Raw genomic sequence first — 21,763 nt, 5'->3', positions numbered from 1 at the left:
TGTGTGTGCCATGCCATTTTTCACCTCCATCGGTGTTACTTTGCGTGCAAGGTCATGCTGGCAGGGGCAGAGCCGTGGGCCCTTAAAAATGTCATTTCCCACCCACTACCAGACAAAACCATTGTACCGGATGGGAACAAACCCTTGAAAACCAGGACGGTCCGGTTTAATACCAGCCCATTCCATGATGTGCTCTACTTCTCTGGATGAGTGTCCTTGTTTGGTGAAGGTGGTGTTAAGTGTGTTGAGATGCGTATCCTGGACTTTCTCCTTGGAACCTATTATGTGGTAGCTGAGGGCTTGGCAGTAGATAACAGATTTTTTGGTGTGTTTGGGGTGGTCACTGGCATAGGTGGTGGAGCAACCAGGGAAAAAAATAGTCCCTGGTCAGCAGTGACCTGCCAATCAGCTGTGCAGCGGCAGTTAGGAGGGGACAGAGCAGGGGCAGGAAGAGGTGGAGTGAAGGCAGGGTGTGCTCGGGGAGGGGCAGAAAGAGGCAGAACAAGGGTGGGGCCTTGGGGAAAGGAGCGGAGTGGGGTCGGGGCCTCAGGGCAGAGTAGGGGATAGAGCATCCACCTAGAAAAATAAAAGTTGGTGCCTGTATTCACTGGATATCTATCTCCTGGGGGGATTTGCACCACTGCGCAATGCAGAATTTTGCAGAAATTAACACTGCACATGCAGAATTTCCTTCCCCCACAGAAATGGGCAGCAGTACTGCTAGCCGCTGCTGGACTTGCAGAGCCCAGCTTGCACACAGAAGACACTGCTGGGGGAAGGAGCTAATGGTTCCTGGCAGCATGCTCTGAGGGAAGGAGAGGGCAGCTCACAGGAAACTCCGTACAAGCCTGGGACCAAGCATCAGGCTATTTCTCCTTCCGGATCCCTGAGCTCTGGAGGGGGGCCAGGTATCTTGGCGGGGGGGCTGTGGTTGAGCTCTTGCCCCCCAGCTGGGCTCTGGGGAAGAGAGGGGGGAGAGAAACAGGAATTGGGTTATCATGGGGGTTTCTTTAACTCTCTACTCCTGGGGGAATTTTTGGGTGTGTCTGTATTAGAATCATAGAATGTCAGGGTTGGACGGGACCGTAGGAGGTCATCTTCCAACCCCTTGCTCAAAGCAGGACCAATCCCTAGACAGATTTTTGCCCTAGACCCCAAAATGGCCCCCTCAAGGATTGAATTTACAGCCCAGGCTAATGCTCAAACCACTGAGCTATTGTTACAGACCTACTTGCTGACAGGTATTTTGAAATAAATTACCAAAATAATTGAAATTGGCATGATTATGTAGTGCTAGTTTGACAAATAACATTTGCAGAATTTTAAAATATTGTGTGCAGATTTTTTTCCTTTTTTTGGCACAGAATGCCCCCAGGAGTGCTCTGTGTAGCTGGGACGCTTTGTCCGTTTCACCAAGAGAAGTTGGTCCAATAAAAACTATTACCTCTCCCACCCTGCCTCTCTAATATCCTAGGACCAACATGGCTACAACAACACTGCAAACAAAGAGACAATTAATGACTCTTAATGAACCAGCCCAAATAATGACGCTTTCAAGGGACAGAGCCAGGTAACAATCCTTAAAAGACCAGATGCTTCTTTATAGGAAAGAGGCACTTATAGGGACAGAAAATTGGTGTAATTTAAAGAAAGGGCCAGAAGCTTTTAATCCCTCCTGAATCCATCTGAAGAAGTGGTTTTTTACCCACGAAAACTTATGCCCAAATAAATCTGTCAGTCTTTAAAGTGCCACTGGATTCCTTATTGTTTTAATCTCTCCTAGAGGATCACAAGAAAACTGTAATTACAGTGTAAGGAGTGTGCGTCTTTCAGACCTATGAATGTGCTGTGTCTTCCGAGATCATGGTTTCAGATCACTCCTTTCATTGATCCCTGGCAGCACACAGCTGTCAGCACATTCTTGTCTTTTCCCATCGTCCAAGGGAAAGTTGCCATTATGTCCGTCTGGTTCGTGACTCATTTCTTGCCTTCCTTTTTCATTGCAGTGAGATGGGCGTTCAGGCGGGGCAGATGATTTTGGCTGATAGATCCCTGCTTTGCATGAGTGCTGAGCAAACAGCTGCACTTGAAGTCCGCAGGAGCCACACACCTTTGAAGATCAATCCATAACAGCCAGGTTTGATTTTGCTTTTTCCAAAGAAAGGACGGCTTAGTGGTTAGGGCACTAGTCTTGGATTTAGGAAACCTTGCTTCAATTCCCTGCTCCGCTGCGCACTTGCTGTGGGACCTTGGGCAAATCGCTTAGGCCCAGATGCTTCAAAAGTATTTTGGTGCCTAAACACCTTGGAGGATCTGGGCCTTAGTTTGTCTGTGCCTCAGTTTCCCATCTGTCAAAGGAAGATAATAGCACTGCCCTGACTCACAGGGTGTGCGTGAGGATAAACACATTAGAAATTGTGAAGTGCTGAGATGCTACAGGGATGGAGGCCATAGATTGATTTGCAGTGGTAATACTGTGATCTTGTCTTGTCTACCAAAGTGAGCAGGGTTGGGCGTGCTGGTGACTCAGTAAGGGAGCGCTCGGACCTCGGAGCAGATGCTGAATCAAGGCTCCAGTAAGGAGTTATGAGTAGCTGTGTGCACAAAATTGTGGCTCTTTGGAATCTTCTGACTCCTCAAAGGAATTTAGGAGCCTATATCCCACTGGGGAAAAGTTAACCGTTAGAGTAGGCAGCTGATAATGACGACTTCTGGCTCCCAGCTCTGCTGACAGCCTTGGGAAAGTCACTCCTCCCACTCTGTGCCTCATTTTCCCTGTGTCAAATGGAGCCAATGATGCCCACTTTATCACAGAGCTATGCAAGCCGCTAGACATGAGTGTTAACATATTAACCCTTCTGAGTAAACAAACAGCTTCTCCACTGCTTCCCATCCTGTAGTGTTGCTGAGAGCTGTTAAAAGGCATTCACCCCAGAGCCAGCCGCCTTTCAATGGTGTTTGAGGTAATCCCTATGGTATTAAATGTCAAGTACATAAATAGCTCCTTTAAGACCAACAATTGAAGTAAATGGAATCCAGTCCTTGGTTATTAAACAGACATTTTTACACCAGTGCAAAGGGCCATCAATTCAGAAGGGTAGTGTCAGGGCCACCCAGAGGATTCAGGGGGCCGGGGTCTTTGGCGGCAGGAGGCCCCTGCTTCAGCAATAATTCGGTGGCGGGGAGTCCTTCTGCCCCAGGGCAGAAGGACCCCCTGCTGCTGAAGACCTGGAGTGGAGGAAGCTCCCAGGGCCCGGGCCCCGCAAGAGTTTTCTGGGGCCCCTAGAGCGAGTGAAGGACCCCGCTCCAAGGCCCCTGAAAAACTTGTGGGGGCCCCTGGGAGGCCTGGGGCAAATTGCTCCACTTGCCTCCCCCCCCCCGGGCGGCCCTGGGTATTGTTTTACACCCTTTTGTACTGGTGTAAATGATGGGGCCGGTACAGGGCAATGGAGAATCAGGCCTTTTCTCTCTTCTTAGCAACACGCTCTTGACATGAGAATAAAAAAGCAGCACACGAGTGTGGCATTCTCTTTTTAATAAAAAATAAAATGCATCCAGAGGAGGAAGATGTACACCTTTTTTTAAAAAAAAAAAAAGGTTAAACATCATAAAACAAGCAACGAAAGGCCAGATCCCACGCGGGTGTAAACTGGCCCAGCTCCACTGAGGTTAATAGTGCCAGATCCCCAGCGGGTATAGATCAGCATTGAGCCCAAGGTGCTGTGCTGATAGACACCATCGGAGGAGCAGGCCTGAAAGTGGGGCTTGGCACTGCAGTTAGGGTGACCAGATATCCCGATTTTATAGGGACAGTCCCGATTTTTGGGTCTTTTTCTTATATAGGCTCCTATTACCCCTCACCCCCGTCCCGATTTTTCACACTTGCTGCCTGGTCACTCTAACTGCAGTACGGACAACGTGGCACAGACCCTGGTGCTCAGCAACACAGACAGACAGAATGGGCTTTGTCCCGCCTGTAAAAGCTCAGGCACTTGACCGAAGAATCTAGTCGTCGTTACAGAGCAGTAGACGGCACAGGAACAAGAGCGGGAGGTTGCGCACACAGGCACTACTGAAAGGCACGTGTACCTCAGCATCAAATCCACAAGCAGACCAGACCCAGGTAGCTTTTACCTCAGTGTGGTTTGTTCAAACGAACCCTACCCCTCCTTGAGTTCACTTTGACTAGCCGCATCATGGTGACAACTCCCTGGCCTTGTCTCCGGCAGGATTTCAGGGTCACGTAGCGATCTCCAGGTAGATATCCTCATTTTTAGCCAGTGACCTGAATCAAAGAGGGAAAGGTTCCAGGGAAGAGTTTTGCTTGGGTGTTTTCTTTGTACGGGCGTTGGGTCTGTCACAGAGCTCAGACAATGCTCTTCCCTCAGATCGGGCGGCTATTGTACAATAAGCTGGGAAGCTGCCCCGGTGACAAGCATCAGTGTAGTTGCGCTGATATGTTGCAACCCTTAGGGCCCGCAGGCATTGCCACTTGAAGCCAACTGTGCAACTTCCCCAGTGTCTGAAATCTCCAGGGCCTGGTTCTCATCCACCCTGCCAGAGCGGGGTAAAAGGACTTGGATGTAAAAGGGATCAGGCCCCCAGAGCCTTAGAAGCCAGTCTTGCCCGGGGCAGGGTTAATGGGTGTGAGCGTAACTGAGAAAGAAGCCTGGATTTTTCAAGGATATCCCCGTAGAACCCGCCTGCTCGGCTGGAAAATGTAACAAGTGAACCCATCCCGTGTTGCATTGATTTCACTGAAGCATAATAGCAGTGTCAGAGCTGCAGCAGACCAGCAATGCAGGGGTTAATTTATCCATCACAAAATAATACTGATGCGGTTGAAGAAGGGTTTTTAGAAACGAGCAACCCGATCCCGTTTGAGAGGGAGAAATCCACTCGCCTGGCTGCGTTTAACCCCGGGTGCAACCAAGTGGTTTGTGCAAAAAAACGCACCATGTTTGCACTCCTGGCGCCGAGGCTACGAACCCAGTCACTGGGCACTGTCAGTGTGGCTACAAGCCCGGAGCTGGTTTCGGTAGCCGCGTTCCTCCCATGGAGGCAGGACCGGCGCTAGAGTTTTTCGTGCCCTAGGCACACGGCCATTTCACCGCCCCGCGCACCGCTCCTGCGGCTCCGGTGGAGCTGCTGCAGCCGTGCCTGCAGGAGGTCCACTGGAGCCGCGCAGGACCAGCGGACCGTCTGCAGGCATACCTGCAGCAGCTCCTCCAGAGCCGCGGACCAACGAACCCTCCGCAGGCACGACTGCGGCAGCTCCACCGGAGCCGTGTGCCGCCCCCTCCGGCAAAATGCCACCCCCCCGAAAATCCTGGCGCCCTAGGCGATTGCCTAGTTTGCCTCAATGGAAGCGCCAGCCCTGCATGGAGGTGGTGAAACAAGGAGTTTGATCACTGCTACTGGGAAAAGCTTAACTTAAATCTAATAACATTAAATTAAAAAAACAACTTCACATTCGGTCACAACCTCCACCTCCCCATCCCCAAAGCCCCTTGGCAACTCCCCTCCTGCACCACCCAAGCCGATTTTTCAGGCTGTTGGCTCCAAAGCCCCAGGGACTCAGCCTGGTTCTCACTTACACTAAAAGGCCCCTTGTACCACTTCGGCAGTGCAGAGGGGGTGTGGCTCATTTATGTCCCCTTTACTGGACCAGAGTGGTGTAAAGAGGCTGTTGTGTAAGTAAGAATCAGGCCCTAAAGCCCTTTGCCCACACAGTATGATGCCCTCTGATGGAAGGCCACCCTCCCCAGAGCAGAGCGCAGTCTCCGTGATGTGGGCCATCTCCGGTGTCCCCGCTGAGGGGGCCAGTTAGCAGTGGCTGTTCTGATCCAGACCTCTGGTCAAGCAGGGACCAGCCTTGGAGCCCAGCTGCTCATTGCACGCAGGCCGACGAGGATCAGCTGTCTGATCATTGCCAGCAGGGCTGGATTTGAACTGCTGACCCTGCACTCAAAGGCAGAACATTAGACCCCATATTCAGAGCCACGAGGAGCCGGATTGGGCCCCGGCAGAGCTACACCCGGCTACTGACTGGCCCCAAGTGCGTCCCACACAGGGGAGGACTGAGGTGGCCAGGTAATGTGCAGCTGCAGCGTTGCACGTTGGCCTTCATTCACAGCTCTCACGGAGCGGACGTGGCAGCTCCCAGCTAGTCCAGGCTGGTGCAGAGATGTCACCAATCACTGAGGCCAACAGACCAGGAGGCAGCAGCTATGCAAGCAGCCTAGGTCTGTAGACACAGCAACACTGGGCCCATTCAGATCCCACAGCGGGGTTGCTCCCTGCTGGAATCCCCAGGGGTGGGCTCGAGCCAGGCAGGGCTCACGCACTCTCCAGCACCGCTCTGCCCGCTAACTCCTTTGAACCTGGTTATCTAGAGTCCCAGACATGCTCCGTGTTCGTCTCTTGCTTGGTGTGGAAATCCAAAAGCGGAAGGTTTTGTTTGTTTAACGCCCGTCCCACAACTCGGCCGCTGGTGATGCCCAGACAGTGCAGTGGGGCAGGCTGAGCCCATTGCTCTTCAGCGGTGGAGTGACCCACCCGTGGGCGGGCAGCAGCAGCTGGCACGCTGACGAGGAGCAGGTGTAGTTTCTGGGCGTGCCGTGTGGAAGGTCTCACCAGCTGATATGTTTGTTATGAATTTGGGGGCTGGATGCAGACCGCTTTGTTATTATAGGGTTGCTCCCAAGCGCTGAGCCACACACACTGGTTTGTTATCGCAGGGCTGCTCGGTACCACGACACGGCTGTTTTCAAGACAAAAGGCGGGTCGGGGCAGGCATGGCCAGCCTAAGCTTTCTCCAGAGCCACCCTTAGGAGCCCTCCCTGGCCCCCAGGCTGGCGTTTAACCTGTTGTTATCCACATCTATTTCCTGGGACAGCCCCTCCATCTGGACACAGCAGTCCCTGGGGTCCTTGGCCCCTTCCTGGACAGGCCCTTGTAGCTGTGGGCTCCGGCCTCCGTTCAGCGGCACCTTCTCCTGATTGGACACCTTGGTGGCTTCGGGGGTGTTGCATCCTTGCACCTTGCTCTTGGCCTTGAGCCTGTCGTGGTAGGAGAAGCCGGCCATGGCCATTGCTATGGCCAGTGTCACCGACAGCAGCACTGTCACTGTCACAAACTGTGCCCAGTAGGAGTGGTGCCCATCCTGTGGGCCTGCCCCCTGCTCCAGCCCTTCCCCTACCATGCTGTCCCCTCCGCTCTCGCTCAGGATGTTGACTCCCATGGGGTCCTGCACCACATAGCGGGCCACAGCTTGGTGGTGCCCGTTCTCGCTGGCCCAGCATGTGTACTCGCCCGCCGCCTGGCGCTGCATGATGATCACCAGCGTCTTATTGTCCAACAGCGTCAACCCCGCTGGGATCTGATCCCCTGGGTAGCTCCAGTTGTAAGTGGCCAGGGCTGAGAGCTGTGGGCAGGGCAGCCGGATAATGGAGTTCAGCGCTGGGCTCAAAGCTGCAAAGATACAAGGAGAGGAGAGGGAGCAGTCAGTCTCTGGCTGCCCACCCGGACCAGCTGACGCTGCTGTTCAAAGAGCTGGCACCAGCCCCTTGCGACTAGAGCCAGGGTGAGTCACGGAGTTTGCGGGGAACAAAATTCATTTCAAATGGAACCAACCGTGATCATTTTCATGGCCAATCGAAAAGTTAAAAACAAAAAGTGTTTCAGGTCAAACGAAAGGTTTCAGTTTTGAGCGTTTTTAGATGGCTAATACATCTGGAAACGAAAGGAAATTTTGAACTGAAATGTTTCAATATTTTTGGAAACTTTAGGGTGGGAGGTTTTTTTGGACAAACAATTGGTGCGAAACTGATGCGAATGCGCAAAATGTTTTAGTGTCTCTGAATCAGCATTTTTCATTACAAAAAAACAATGGTTCCTGTGAAAAATTTCACGCAGCTCCACTTCCAACCTGGGCACCGCCCCCATCCCCTCTCTGTACCTCAGGGGGCGTTGCCACAAGAACAAAGCAGTTTGGAAAGTCAGGCCAGGAAGGGCTAGACGTTGAGTGCAGTATAAACTACATGAATGCAACTGGAGTGACTTTGGATTCACACTGGCGCAGGCGGCCTGGACTCGGCATGTCCCAATGCTTCCATTCCAAGCTGCAGCCAGGGAAGGAAGCACTGGGGGGGCACGCTGAGCGCCGGCTGCAGAGTTACAGGGGTGCAGCCGGGGAATGCACGCCCCAGAGCTTATTGGCCAATTTCAATGAATAGCAATTTTTGGCCAGGAACCGGGAGATTCGCTAGCCAGGGGCGGCCGCTGTATCAGACCATGTGATGGCTGCCATGTTGGCTGATGCACCAGAGCTAAAAGCACGAGCTGCGGGAGTGTGAGCCAAAGCTCCCAGCACCAAACAGCCTCTAATCCTCAGTGGACTGGGCACAGAGGGTGAACTATACAGTTTGTTATTGTAGGGTTGTCTAGGGGGGCTGGCGCCCTGATGTGTTATTTATTACTGGGCTGAGCGCTGCCTTGGTGACATTATTTTTGCTTGGAGAGTTTGTCGTGGGATTTGCTCCGCGCTGTTTGCAGAAAGCAGGGCCAAGGCCCACCGGAGACGCCATGCCTCAGAGCACTGGGCGTGGCCCCCTTCATTCCTCCCCGGATCCAGCTCCTCCCTAGAGCAGGCAGCCGGCCCCAGCTTGCACCGGGGCCTCCCCAGCCCCCTCGTAGCATTGCTGGCTCAGAGCCCCACCCACCGGTAGACACACGCCCCAAGCACAGTAAATCCGGAAGGTCGATACTCAACTTTTTACCAGGCTGCTGCCCAAGTCGTCCCGAGATCTGGGCGTGGCCCTGCCTTTCCCACTGATCTGCTGGCATGTAGCCCCCGGTCTGCCCTTCTCGACGTCCTGCAGCCAGTCACTCCTAGAGAGGGAGAAGTGACACACTGAGAACCCAAGGCAATGAAGTCACTCTCAAGCCACTGCTTGATGTGGGGATGGCAGATGAGCTGATTGCTGGGCTCGCCCTGAGGAGCTGGGTTCAAGTCCTCCCTTAGGTCCCAGAACATAAGAATGGCCACACTGGGTCAGACCAAAGGTCCATCTAGCCCAGTATCCTGTTTTACGACAGTGGCCAATGCCAGGTGCCCCACAGGGAATGAACAGAACAGGGAAACACCAAGTGATCCATCCCCTGTCACCCATTCCCAGCTTCTGGCAAACAGAGGCTAGGGACACCATCCCTGCCCATCCTGGCTAATAGCCATTGATGGACCTGTCCTCCGTGAATGTATCTAGTTCTTTTTTGATCCCTGTTATAGTCTTGGCCTTCACAACATCCCCTGGCAAGGAGTTCCACAGGTTGATTGCATTGTGTGAAGAAATACTTCCTTTTGTTTGTTTTAAACCTGCTGCCCATTAATTTCATTTGATGACCCCTAGTTCTTGTGTTATGAGAAGGCATAACTAAGACTTCCTGATTTTCTTTCTCCACACCAGTCATGATTTCACAGACCTCTGTCATATCCCCCCTTAGTCGACTCTTTTCCAAACTGAAAAGTCCCAGTCTTATTAATCTCTCCCTTACAGAAGCCGTTCCATACCCCTCATCATTTTTGTCACCCTTTTCTGAACCTTTTCCAATTCCAATATATCTTTTTTGCGATGGGGCGACTATATCTGCACACAGTATTCCAGATGTGGGCGTACTGTGGATTTATGTAGAGGCCAGAGGCAACTGATCAGTGGCATATGCTCTGAGAGTGAGGTGCCTGCGGAATGCGCATCAGTGCTAGCAAAGTGCGTTAAGGACAGTGTAGGGCTGTATTCCTGGTGGGTGGGCCTTCGGGCTAGTGCTCAGGGAACACTAGGGGCTTTTCACCCTCCCCACTCCCACCACTCCCTGAGGTCCAGAAATGCCCATCTGCCCGTCTAGAGCAGCTGTCCTGGGACGATCTCAAAGCACCTGGCAAGCTCTGGGAGGCAGGGGAGTGTTATATCCCCCGCTTTGCAGGCAGGAAACAAAGCAAGTCACTTTCCTAAATTGATACGGTGGGATAAGGCAGAATAAAACCCAGGAGTCCTGATTCCCAGTCCCCTGCCTCTGACCACTACAGCACACTCCCTTCCCAGAGCAGGGAATAGAACCCAAGAGCCCTGACTCGCCAGGCTCTGCTCTAACCACCAGACATGGCTGCTTCCCTCTCGGAGGTTACAGCGGAGCTGTTCCACACACTGAGCTACTCACGTGTTTTTGTTTGTGCCTCGGGTCTCCTGGCACGACTGGCTGTGCCTGTCCCAGGCGCAGTAGGGGTCTCGGGCGAGGACACAGTCAGCACAGCTCCTGTACACGCTGCAGTTGGCCAGCGGCACCTGCAGGACCCCCTTGGAGTACCCCACATACAGGATTCCCTGCAGGGGGGGAGACTCAGAAAATGTCACATCTACGTCACTTACTTAGCACCGCCCGGTTGCACACAGGGCAGCATCTCCCCTTCTTGTCTGCTGCACTAGGCAGATCTGCATGTCTCCTACCTTCCCAGGTGAGAACAGAAGGTTCTGCACAGGTTCCGGGTCCTTAAACAGCTGGATTTCCTCAATGATATGAGCACCGCTGGCCAGAGCCACTGCTTTGTGCAGGAACCCTTGATCTGTGGGAGGAAATACAGGGACACAAGTGTATTTACCATGGGGCTGAGCTCATGCATCCTCTCTCTGATCTCTTCTCTAAGCTGTGTGTAACAAAGGTATTTAAGTTCTTACTGTCAGTGCAAGTTGAGTATCTGGCTCTAAATGGCTAGTCTATTCAATTCTCTCTCTCACACATACAATTTGTTTAATTAAAAGAGAATGATCCTGTGTTTATACAGGGCCTTTTGCCCCAATATGCCTCCAAAGCACTTTGTTAGCTGGCTGGCACCAACCTTGTCAGGCTTATACAAACCACTTTGTCTACCATTAAATGCAGCCACCTCTGGGGTGAAGAGCGGTACATGTGTTTAACAATGCACGGGACAGGAAGTGAAGGAGAGCAATACCTAACTGAAAATGCAATGGGCAGGGCTCAATTAACAAAGCTGAGATTGGCTGGTAAAATGGGGTGAAACACCCCCCTGCTCTCCTAACACACAAATTCCAAAATAACAAATACACAAATTGGCCAAAAGAAAAGGTCAAAATGTTTAATTTTTTTTTGAATTTTCAATTTCTTTTTTTTCCAAAAGCCTCAAAAACTAAACTTTTTTTTTTTTTTTTTTAATTTTTAGTTTCATCCAAAACCCCCAAAAGTTTCATTTCAGGTCCACCTGAAATGAAGTTTTTTGTAATTTTTCAGGTTAATCACCGGAAAACGAATTACTCGTCTGACTCTGCGATAAGAGCTTGTCCCCGACTGATGTCAATGGGAGCAAACCATCAGCTGGGCACAGAATCCAGTCCCACACACCAACGAGGTGGTGTCCCCTGCTCATGGGAGCCGTACCTGTTCCCAGGAACATCACCTCATAGGAGGTGCCCAAGACACTGCGGGTCTGATCAACTGCGATCCGCGTATACTTCACGTTCTGCTTCACCAGCAGCGGCTGCTTGTTCCTGGGCACAACCTTCCCATCCATCAGGAAATGGTTTTTCATGAAGGTCAGGACTTTGTCCGCCGATGGGCGCACAGAGCACTGCAGTGGGAGGAGAAAGGCAGGGGATCAGAAGGGCTATCAGCTACGGGATCTGGGCTAGTGACCGGCTTTAGGGGTGGTTTTTTTTTGCTCTAGGCACCCTTGCAAAGGGGGAAAGCACAGCTGATTATGCCAGCTTCCTGGAAAAAGCAAGGCAGATGGTCTATTATCCCGGAAAACTGAGGCACAGAGAAGTTAAGTGCCTTGCCCGAAGTCAGTGATACCAGCAGGAATTGAACCCGGGTGTCCTGAGTCCCAGCCTCCTAGCTTAACCCTGACTGTGACCATCATCATGCCGTGGCGTTAGATGCGCAAAGCAAGTGATACTCACGCTGCCAGGACGGGGCTCAGGGACCTCATTGCTGTATGTTGTCCACCGGGAGCTCTCCTTGTTCAGCTCCTTGTATTTGCCGCTGAAGACTCTTTCGATGTCCTCCAGGTTGAAAGCGCACACTGCCGTGCTGCCTGCATCTCCCATCTGCCTGCCAAGGGACGAGTGATCCTGTTAGCGGTGCACGCCAGCACTAGGGGGACCCCAAAGGTGGGCAGGTCAGATGTGGGATCCAGCCACACCCTGCCTGTGATATGTGGGTGAGTGGGCATGAGGAGTCCACCCCATTTGAGGCCCTCTCTAAGAGCTGTTCCTTGGCCATATAAACATTGGATCCTTCTGAAATAATAACGCCAGGCGCTTCCACAGCGACCTCCATCCAGGGCCTCCATCCACTTGCAAAGCATCTACTCTCACCACCCCAGAGTGACAGGCACTTGCCAAGAACAGAATCCAGGAGTCCTGACTCCTAGCCCCTGCCTCCTCTGACCACTGGCCCATGCTCCTTCCTAGAGCTGGGCAGAGAACCCAGGTGTGTCAACTCCCAGTCCTCAGTGCTATAACTCTTAAATCACACTCATGCCTAGATGTGGGACTAGAATCCAGGAGTCCTGACCCCAAGCCACCTGCTCTAACCACTAGACACCAGTCTCATCTCTTAGTTCTGAAATGTACTAAGCAACTTCTTCAGCAATATCACATGGCAAGGAGTTCCACAGGTTAATGACATGTTCTGCAATACTGACATATTCAGGGTGAACCATAACGCAGAAGGGGTCTTATTTTCTGGGTACAGCATACCATTTGAATAGGCAGGATGGACAGACTCCCCCTCCCCCCAAATATCCTTCTTGCGATGGAGCCAGGGGATTTGTGGGTGTGCGAGCTTGGGAATACATGGGTCCTTGGGGGATTTCGGCGCCCTTTGGGCAGGAGAGGAAAGTTTCCTGCCTTACCATTGTGAGGTGAAGACTCCATAGAAGACAGCACCCACTCCTGGCTGGGGTAGAACAAAGGAGTGATGGATCACGTTGAAAGGGAAGTGCCCAGGCTGGAAGCATGTCAGCTGGGCTTTCAGGAACGTGGTCCATTTCTTCTGCAGCACCTTCTCTCCGCCGACGTCATTCTGCAGGAGAGAGAAATGCCCGGTCACCCTGAACGGACAGGGCCTCTCCTTAAAGGGACGGCTGACAGGACGCCTTGTCCTGGGGGCCAGCGCGCAGCCATGCTGCCATTGCGCTGGTTCAACTCCACCAGCAGGGGGTGTATGTGCTGCTCCGAAAAGGGAAAGAGCTATTCTGAATGAAGGGAAGGTCTGAGATGAAGGGGGGCCATGTGGGGAGACCCGAACTCAATCCCCTGCTCAAAATAAAAAGAGGGAATTCTAGTGGTATGACTGTGGTGAGTAAACCAACCACCAGGCTCTAATCAGCTGATGTTCCAGACAATGATGTTGTAATAAGCCCTCGTGCGCAGCCACTGAGATATGAGGAACTAAATAGGTGGATACAAGCACAAAACCACCCAGGCAGTGGTAACAGGCTGTTGGGAGGCTAGTGGGCCATCTTATGATATGGGATTAATAGATTCCAAGGCCAGAAGGAACCATCATGATCATCCAGCCTGACCTGTACAGCACAGGTCAGAGAGCTGCCCCAAAAGAATTCCTAGAGCAGATCCTTTAGAAAAACATCCAATTTAAAAATGGTCAGGGATGGAGAATCCACCATGATCCTTGGTCTTTTGTTCCAATGTGTAATTATGCTCACTGTTAAAAACTGATTCCTTATTTCCAGTCTGAATTTGTCTGGCTTTCAACTTCCAGCCATTGGCTTGTGTTAGACCTTCTGTTGCTAGACTAAAGAGCCAACCATCAAATATTTGTTCCCCACATAGCTATGTATAGATGGTGCTCAAGCTGCCCCATAACCCACATGGAGCACTGGGGTCTGAATACAGGGGGTGGCTGCAGTGTGACCTTGAAAGGGAGTGGAGCCCAGCCAGTTAGAATAATGGAATATCAGGGTTGGAAGGGACCTCAGGAGGTATCTAGTCCAACTCCCTGCTCAGGGCAGGACCAATCCCCAGGCAGATTTTTGCCCCAGATCCCTAAATGGCCCCTCAAGGACTGAATTCACAACCCTGCGTTTAGCAGGCCAGTGCTCAAACCACTGAGCTATCCCCTACCCTCTGCTTAGGCTCCAGGCTGGTGCAGGGCAGGGAAATGGGATGGGATGTGTCTATATCTACAAATAAACAGGTGATACCAGCCACCGGAACCATCCTGGATTTTGGCTAGGATGGGGCAACTGAATTTTATTCTTCGTCAATCTCTACGTCTACACAATGCCCTCGGCACAGATCTGAAGGAAATCAAGCTGCCCAGACGCCCTGGAGGGCAGAACGGAGGCCCTGTGTTACTGGTGGGTCAGTTGTCATCACCGGGGCAGGCCACAAGCGGGAGAAACGACAACGCTGGGGACATAGGAGTGCACATGCTCACATAGCCAACTCGGGCCAGCCTCATACCTTGCACACACGAGCCACCCGGGAGACCGTGAGCTTCTCAAAGAAATCAAACTCCTCGGCCGTCTCCTCGAAGAAGAAATAGACCTTCTCGTCTCCAGGGATATTGGCCGAAGCCACGAAGCCCGCATCGACTGTGGGGGGTGGGGGGGACGAGACCAGGCAGGTTAGATGCCCAGTCCCTGCACGCTGCTTCCCAAGGGGCAGATGGGGGGCATGTAAATATCCATGGGAGGCTGGGGGCTTGTCACCTAGGAAACACATCCCTGAGGGCCAGTGGGCACCAGCCGTTCGCCTGTTGGCTAATAGGTGACGGCAACTCGAGCAAAGAGTCCCTGAGCCTCATTCTCACTGATGTGAGGCCCCGTTAAGTGGCTAAAGGGCCTTAGAGTACGGGAAACTGGTCCCCTGAGAATTCTTCCTGAGCAGGATCCTCCCTGGCCAGCATAGAGCTGCACCCACCCTGTCTTAGGGGGAAGATTATGGGCATGAGTACAGTGCATTATGCTGTGGTTATTCTCTGCTTCCCAGGGACAGCAGGGGGCCACGGGGAGTCCAGTGTAAATTAGAGCAGCCCTGAGGCTGCTCTAACTGGCCATGGAGCCAGGCTGAGCACAGCCTTAGCACATGAAGAGCTCAAAGGGTGTTGCAGCCTCTCATCCCAACCCCGCCAGGTAACAGAGTCAGGTCCAGTGTCTGGAAGACCATACATGGGCAGCTGTCGATTTCAGATGCTACCTCAGCCCCTGCCCTTCCCCACACCCCACCTCATTCGCAACAGCAGGAACAGGCCCTCCTACCCCATCCTCACCATTCAGCCACCTGAGGAAGGCATCAGTCTTCAGCAAGGTCCTGCTGCCCAGAGCACGGGAGATTATGGGCTCGTTTCCTTGGAAATTGTTCATGGTCCCCGTGTAGAGCTCACCATCTGCAGGTGGAGAGAGGTGGTGAAGGAAGCCTGGGCCGGCAGCTGTGCCAGTGCCTCTAGGCTCGGTTATTTAGTCAGAGAGCAGTAAAGTGCTTTGGGATCTCTGTATGAAAAGTACCAGAGCTAGGACTCGTTATCCTGATGGATTAGAGTGGGTGACCCAGGCACTGAGGGATAAATCTACATCTCTAAGACAGCAGCGCATTGAAGGATCACAGCAGGACCTTAGAGGTCTCTTTCAGGCCAGCCCCAGGCCCTTGAATCCTGGAGCTGCCACACCGAAGATATGACTCAACTGATTCAGCTCAAGATCTAATCCTTTGCTCTGAGGCACCATAACTGTCCATGGGCTGACCACCGTAGGGCAGCGGGTTCCACCTCCCTCCCCATCGCGCAGTCACTGCACAGCCCATGGTTTCCAAAGAGCTCCATACTCACCCACCAGGATGGCCGTATACTTGTGGCGGGGGTCAAAGGGGCACTGTCCCTTCCCATCCTGGAGGAGAGTCTGCCCTCGGCCGACAGAAACCAGGCTGAAATTCTCCAGATTCTACGAGGAATTAAAAATCAACCAATCAGTCGCAGAACAAGAACAAACCAAATGGTGGTCACTTGAGTTCAGTCTAGAGACAGATCCCCTCCAGGCACAGGGCGGGGAGAATCCAACTTTCATAATTAAGATAATTCTCTCTATTATATTCAACATGTTTTAGCAACAAGGTCACCCACAGGCCAGTGGCAGTGCCAAGAGTGGAAGCCCGGTCTTCTGAGACCCAGCCCAGGGCTGTATCCACTACGCCACATTCATAATATAACCCCAATAAAGTCACATTATAATACTAATGGAACGCCAATAATCAGGAACCCCACATCAGGACACCCTTGAATTTTGGAGGAGAATCCAGGCCAGAGCTCAGATGAGCTCTCTCTTCTAGTGACTCCAAAAGAACAGGGCCAACTAGTCTCGAAAGTGGCCACTTGTTTTTGCATATCTATTTTTTTTTTCCTTATGCAACTTAAGAAAATCAGAGGCCACTTTTGAAAATGTTGACCTGGGTTCCTGTAAACTCACCACTGTTCCCATAAACCCGGGCCTTTCATTTGGAAAGGGAGATAACCAGAAAATATAAGAGGCTGCTCAACGCACACACAGAGCCAACAGAGGGCAGCAAAGCCTCTTCTATGGAGACTAGAACTCGAGTCCTGACTCCAGCCCCACTCGCTCTGACCACTAGACCACACTACGTCTCAGACCTGGAAATAGAACCTGGGAGTCCTGACTCCACCCTCTTTGCTCTCCTCTCTCATCACACACAGCATCGACAAGGTGGTCAATAAAGGCCAGCTTTTCCAGTGTTTAAGCACTTAAAGATACAGGTAGGCATTTATTGGGCTCTTCAAATGCACTGAGGAACCTAATTGCCTTTGAAGACCAATGGGACTAAGGTGCTACTGTAAATCCCAATAGCTGCCTAGCTGCATTGTTAGGCACAGGACGGTTCCAGGTTTTTTGCCTCCCCAAACAAAAGAAAAAAAAAGACGGAGTGCCGCCCCCAAAAGGCCAGAATGCCGCCCCTTGAAAAGGGCAGTCCCAAGCACATGCTTGGAACGCTGGTGCCCAGAACCGGCCCTGGTTAGGCACCTAAACCCCTTTGCCAATCTCGCCCTAAACCCCTTCTGTGACCCGCCAGTCCAGATCAGGATTTAGGGAGACCCCATGTGGTAATGCTGCACAGTGCAGTCTGGGGAACTGGAGGGTCAGAGAGAATCACAAGGTCTCTCTGTGTCCAGCAGCCTCAGTGTCAACCACAGACCAGCCCTGCCTCTTCTGTGAGCAGTGGCCCATTTCCTGAACCAAATCCTGTGCAGGCTCTGAAGCCACGTGCCGTGCTGCAGTCAGAGCTTCCCGCTAACCCAGACCAGACACTCACAATGTAAGAGCAGGTGGGGCTGAAGGCATAGGTCCCACAGGTGTACAGGTGAGTCTGGTTCACTGGCACCAGGACACGGATGAAGTTGAAGCACTCTGTCTGTGGGAGAAAAGAACACGCTACTTCAACAAAGAGCTTAGATTTCAGATTCCTTCACAGGCTGCATGTAGCAGGATCACTATGCACAGCACTGACATGCAGCCACCTCTGGGGTGGGATGCAGTAGCGATTTAACAGCCCCCAGCAACATCTCACTGGGATCACTTACCCATAATTAAAATGCAGCCACCTCTGGGGTGGCAGCAGTTTCAAAAGTACACAACAACGCTGCACAAGGATGGCTCAGCCAGCATTAAAATGCAGCCACCTCTGGGGTGGAACTCGGTTGCAGTTCAATAGCACACAGCAACACTAGACAGGTGTCCTGCTCAGCACTACAATACAGCCACCTCTGGGTCAGAGCATGGCAGCTGCTTCAAAAGCACATGGCAACACTGCACAGCGATTATTCACCCAGCATTAAAATGCAGCCACTTCTGGGGTGGGACTTAGCAGCCGTTCAATAACACAGAGCACTGCTATACAGGGATCACTCGTCACTCATTAAACAGCATCTACCTCTGAAGTGGAATGCGACAGCTGTTCAACAGCGCATAGCAATGCTGCACTCACCCATCCCTAAAAACCAGCCACCTCTAGAGTGGAGCGCGATAGCTGTACAACGGTTTAGGAGAAGAAGAACGCGACCGAGCTGAGCTGGAAGGGGAAATTAGGGAGGCAAAGGAAGAGTTGGCCAGGACACCAGGATTATCACCCACCTGCATGGGATGTTTTAAAAGACCTAAAGCAAAACCCAGCACCACAGGCTGAGACCCTGAGAAGAATGCCACCTAGCCCACCAGTAAGCGCTACTGCTTCCCGTGGGAGTGAGTAACCAGGCTTAGGAATTGCACCTAGCTTGGTACCACCTCTCCCGGCACCACAAAGCACCCACCCACCCCAGCCCCCACCTCTCAGCATTGTCACCAGCTCTCCATGCCCTCCATATACCCCCATGACTAACTGCGCCCTCGAGGGGCATAATACAGCCCACACCAGCCCCAGCATCTCCCCCACGCCTTACCAAGTTGCTTTTCTTCTTAAAGACACACTCCTGCTTTTTTTCAGGCACGGGTTGCCACACTATCTGTAAAGGGGGAAAGAGAGAGACTCTTTAAAGGTTTGGAGGAAGATTCCACCCAGAGAAAAGGTCAAGAGCCTGTCATAGTGCACTGGAAGGAAAGGAAGCTGCTGAGAGCAAAATTCTCAGGGAGTGGAGTATGGTCTAGTGGTCAGAGCAAGGGGTTAGGGAGTCAGGACTCTTCAGTTCTATTCTCTCTAGAGGCTACTGCTTAAGGTTCAAAGCACTTTACCAGCATTAATGAATTACATCTCACAATCCCTCTCCCCTGAGTAACATTATCCTCACTTTTCAGATGGGGAAACTGAGGCACAGGGAGGGGACCAGAACCCAGGTCTAACTTCCACTTGCCCCACCCCCAGGATCAGCTTGCCTCCCTCTTGCAGCCTAAATGCTCCCCACTCTCTGGAGAAGGCCAAGCTCTACTCACTGAGCCCGTCAGCTCCATGGACCCAGCACTGTCCACCTGGAGCGAGAGGAGGGTGTCTCGAGCTGCCACGTACAGAGTGCCTTCATCTTCGCTCAAGAGAAAAGTATCATAGTTGAAGATTCCGTCCTTGCTGAAGCTGGTTAGGATCCTCCGGGCGTCTCCTGGCAGGGATCAAACAGTGCTTGGTATATGATACTTAGCACCTATGTACCATAATGTGTGGGTCCTATATACCATAAAGAGGCACCAATATCCCATCATGTAGCACCCGCATACTGTAGAGTGGCACCTATATACCATAGCTTGGCACCTATATTCCATAACTTAGCACCATATATGTAAAGTGGCACCTGTACAGAACAGCATTAGAGTTGGTTGAAAATTTTCCAACAGAATGTTTTGGGTTTTTTTGTTGGAAACACGTTGATTTCCACCAAATTTCATCTTTTGATGAAAATCACCTAAACAAAGTGTTTTGCTCATGGAACAGAATGCTCTGGGTTATTTTGTTTCACAATTTATTTCATAGGATTTTAAAAAATCAAAATCAATTGACTCAAAACAATTTTAAAAGAATGCATTTAGCAGGAATTGTTGACATTCTACGTTTCATTCCCATTCGGAACAAAAAACGATTTTGAAATGGCGGAACTTCCTGCTAAAACCAGAAATGTAACTTCCCACAAAACTCTACATAACACAGCATCGATCATAAGAACCTAAGAACGGCCCTACTGAGTCAGACCAAAGATCCATCTAGCCCAATTTCTGTTCTTCTGACAGTGGCCAAGGCCAGGTGCCCCAGAAGGAATGAACAGAACAGGTGATCATCAAGTGATCCATCCCTGTCACTCATTTCCAGCTTCTGGCAAATATATCACAAGTTACCATGTATATGTTGTCACATAGCATCTATATAGCTACTTACATGTATATACCATAACTTAGCATCTATATGCCATAACATAACACATATGCATGTACCATAAGAGAGCATGTATGTGGTACAGTGGCAAAGGCTCTAGACTACGACTCTGGAGATCTGGCTTCTAACCCAGGCTCTGCTGGAGGCCCACTGGGTGACCTGGAGCAAATCACTTCCCATCCCACATTTGGTTTGCCTTGTGTATGGAAACAGCACAGGGTGTGGCCTGGCTCTCACTGTGTATATGTACAGCTCCTAGCACAATGGGGCTCTGATCTCAGTGAAGGCCTCTAGGAGATAATGCAGATAAATAACTGTAACAGAATGCCTATATACTGAAACACAGCTTATCTGTCTATCAATCTATATACACACAGTTTAACTTAGAGCCTACATACCGTAATGTAGCATGTAAATACCACAACTTGGCACCTATATACTGTAACATAACATAGATACTGCATCTTAGTGCCTATGTAATGTAGCATGTTAACCCCACAGACTTTCAGGGGTCTGACCCAGTCCACTGACATCAAAGTGACATGCATCTGACGAAGTGGGTATTCACCCATGAAAGCTCATGCTCCAAAACGTCTGTTAGTCTATAAGGTGCCACAGGACTCTTTGCTGCTTTGACATCAAAGGAATTGACTCAAGGGGGGGTTGGCTCAGGCTCCACGTGCTGTATGAACACTGGCTGAAGGAGCAGCCAGCATATGCAGTGGCAATGTCCCTGGAGCCGGCACTGCGTCTGGCAGGACCCTACAAAGGGCCTGGGGGAAAAGCGTAACTTAGAGCAGCAGCAGCAGGCTGAGGGTGGGTGGGAAAGAGGAAGGCCACGGCTGCTGGTGACTCAATAGAGGGCACTTTCCCCTCAGAGCCAGTGCTCACCCCAATGCCCCAGCATGGTGCTGCAGAGGGCAGGGTGGAGACTCAGCAGGGGCGCTCTCCCCTCTGGGCCCACCTCAGTGTGGTGTTAGGGGGCGCTGAGCTGCCAGAAAGATGAGACAGAAATAACGAGGTCTGGATCATTTGTGGTCCTTGAAGATCCTGCAGTGTCTTTGCAAGGGTGAAGGCTTGACAAGGGGATGTAGATTCAGCCTAGAATATTATAAATACGTGTCCAGAAGGCCTTAGAGCACCAGAAACGCTTCACGGGCCATTACTGGTTATTCAGATACACCGAAAGCAAACAGACAAAAAAAAACCCTCTGTGGTATTTGCATACCAAATTGCAGCCACATCCTAGGATGTGTGTGTGTGAGCTCCAGAGAATCACAGAGCTGTACGGCTGGAAGGGACCTCGCAAGATCATCTAGTTCAGCAACCCCCATCAGGGCCACCGGGAGGGGGGGGGGCAAGGGGGGCAATTTGCCCCAGGCCCTGCAGGAGCTCCCATGAGAGTTTTTCGGGGGCCCTGGAGTGGGGTCCTTCACTTGCTCCGGGAGCCCTGGAAAACTCTTGCGGGGCCCGGGCCCCCGGAGCTTCTTCCACTCCGGGTCTTTGGTGGCAATTTGGCGGCAGGGGCTCCCCACTGCTGAAGACCTCAGGCCCCCTGAATCCTCTGGGCGGCCCTGACCCCCATGAACAGAAACTGACTAGATCCCAAAGAGGAAGTGATTTGTCTATTTCCAGAGCTGAAGCAAAAAACAAAACCAAACCAAAGGGTGAAATAAGAAAATTAGATCTTGCAAAACTCTTCTTGATTTAATAACCCACCACAGAGAAGGGAAATTGTTTTATTAAAATATGCAGTGGGGAGGGGAGGCCTGATTCTCACTACTCTAGCAGCATAAACCAAGAGCCCGTGTCATTTACACACCACTCTGAGGCCCCTTTTACTCTACTAGAGTGAGAATCAGGCTCATGATTTT

General features: G+C 51.5%; 1 protein-coding gene across 4 annotated transcripts in view; it reads right to left on the bottom strand.

Moving 5' to 3' along the window:
• Positions 1–6,456: 6,456 nt before the first annotated feature.
• Positions 6,457–21,763, bottom strand: part of SEMA4A (semaphorin 4A) — a 42,135-nt gene continuing 26,828 nt past the window's right edge. For all 4 annotated transcript variants that reach the window (XM_030541806.1, XM_030541805.1, XM_030541807.1 and 1 more), the window contains 13 exons: positions 18,965–19,125; positions 18,478–18,540; positions 17,355–17,453; positions 15,862–15,973; positions 15,307–15,423; positions 14,499–14,629; positions 12,926–13,095; positions 11,970–12,120; positions 11,449–11,638; positions 10,503–10,618; positions 10,216–10,379; positions 8,774–8,892; positions 6,457–7,473 (listed from right to left, as the gene is read on the bottom strand). In XM_030541806.1, coding sequence (XP_030397666.1) covers positions 6,830–7,473; positions 8,774–8,892; positions 10,216–10,379; positions 10,503–10,618; positions 11,449–11,638; positions 11,970–12,120; positions 12,926–13,095; positions 14,499–14,629; positions 15,307–15,423; positions 15,862–15,973; positions 17,355–17,453; positions 18,478–18,540; positions 18,965–19,125 — 2,237 coding nt within the window. In that variant the 3' untranslated portion in view covers positions 6,457–6,829. The remainder of the gene's footprint in view (positions 7,474–8,773; positions 8,893–10,215; positions 10,380–10,502; positions 10,619–11,448; positions 11,639–11,969; positions 12,121–12,925; positions 13,096–14,498; positions 14,630–15,306; positions 15,424–15,861; positions 15,974–17,354; positions 17,454–18,477; positions 18,541–18,964; positions 19,126–21,763) is intronic.

The sequence above is a fragment of the Gopherus evgoodei genome, chromosome 24 (genome assembly GCF_007399415.2).
Source record: "Gopherus evgoodei ecotype Sinaloan lineage chromosome 24, rGopEvg1_v1.p, whole genome shotgun sequence".
Taxonomy (NCBI): Eukaryota; Metazoa; Chordata; order Testudines; family Testudinidae; genus Gopherus; species Gopherus evgoodei.
Note: the sequence above shows the minus strand (reverse complement) of the source record. Positions and strands in the feature narration are given on the sequence as shown.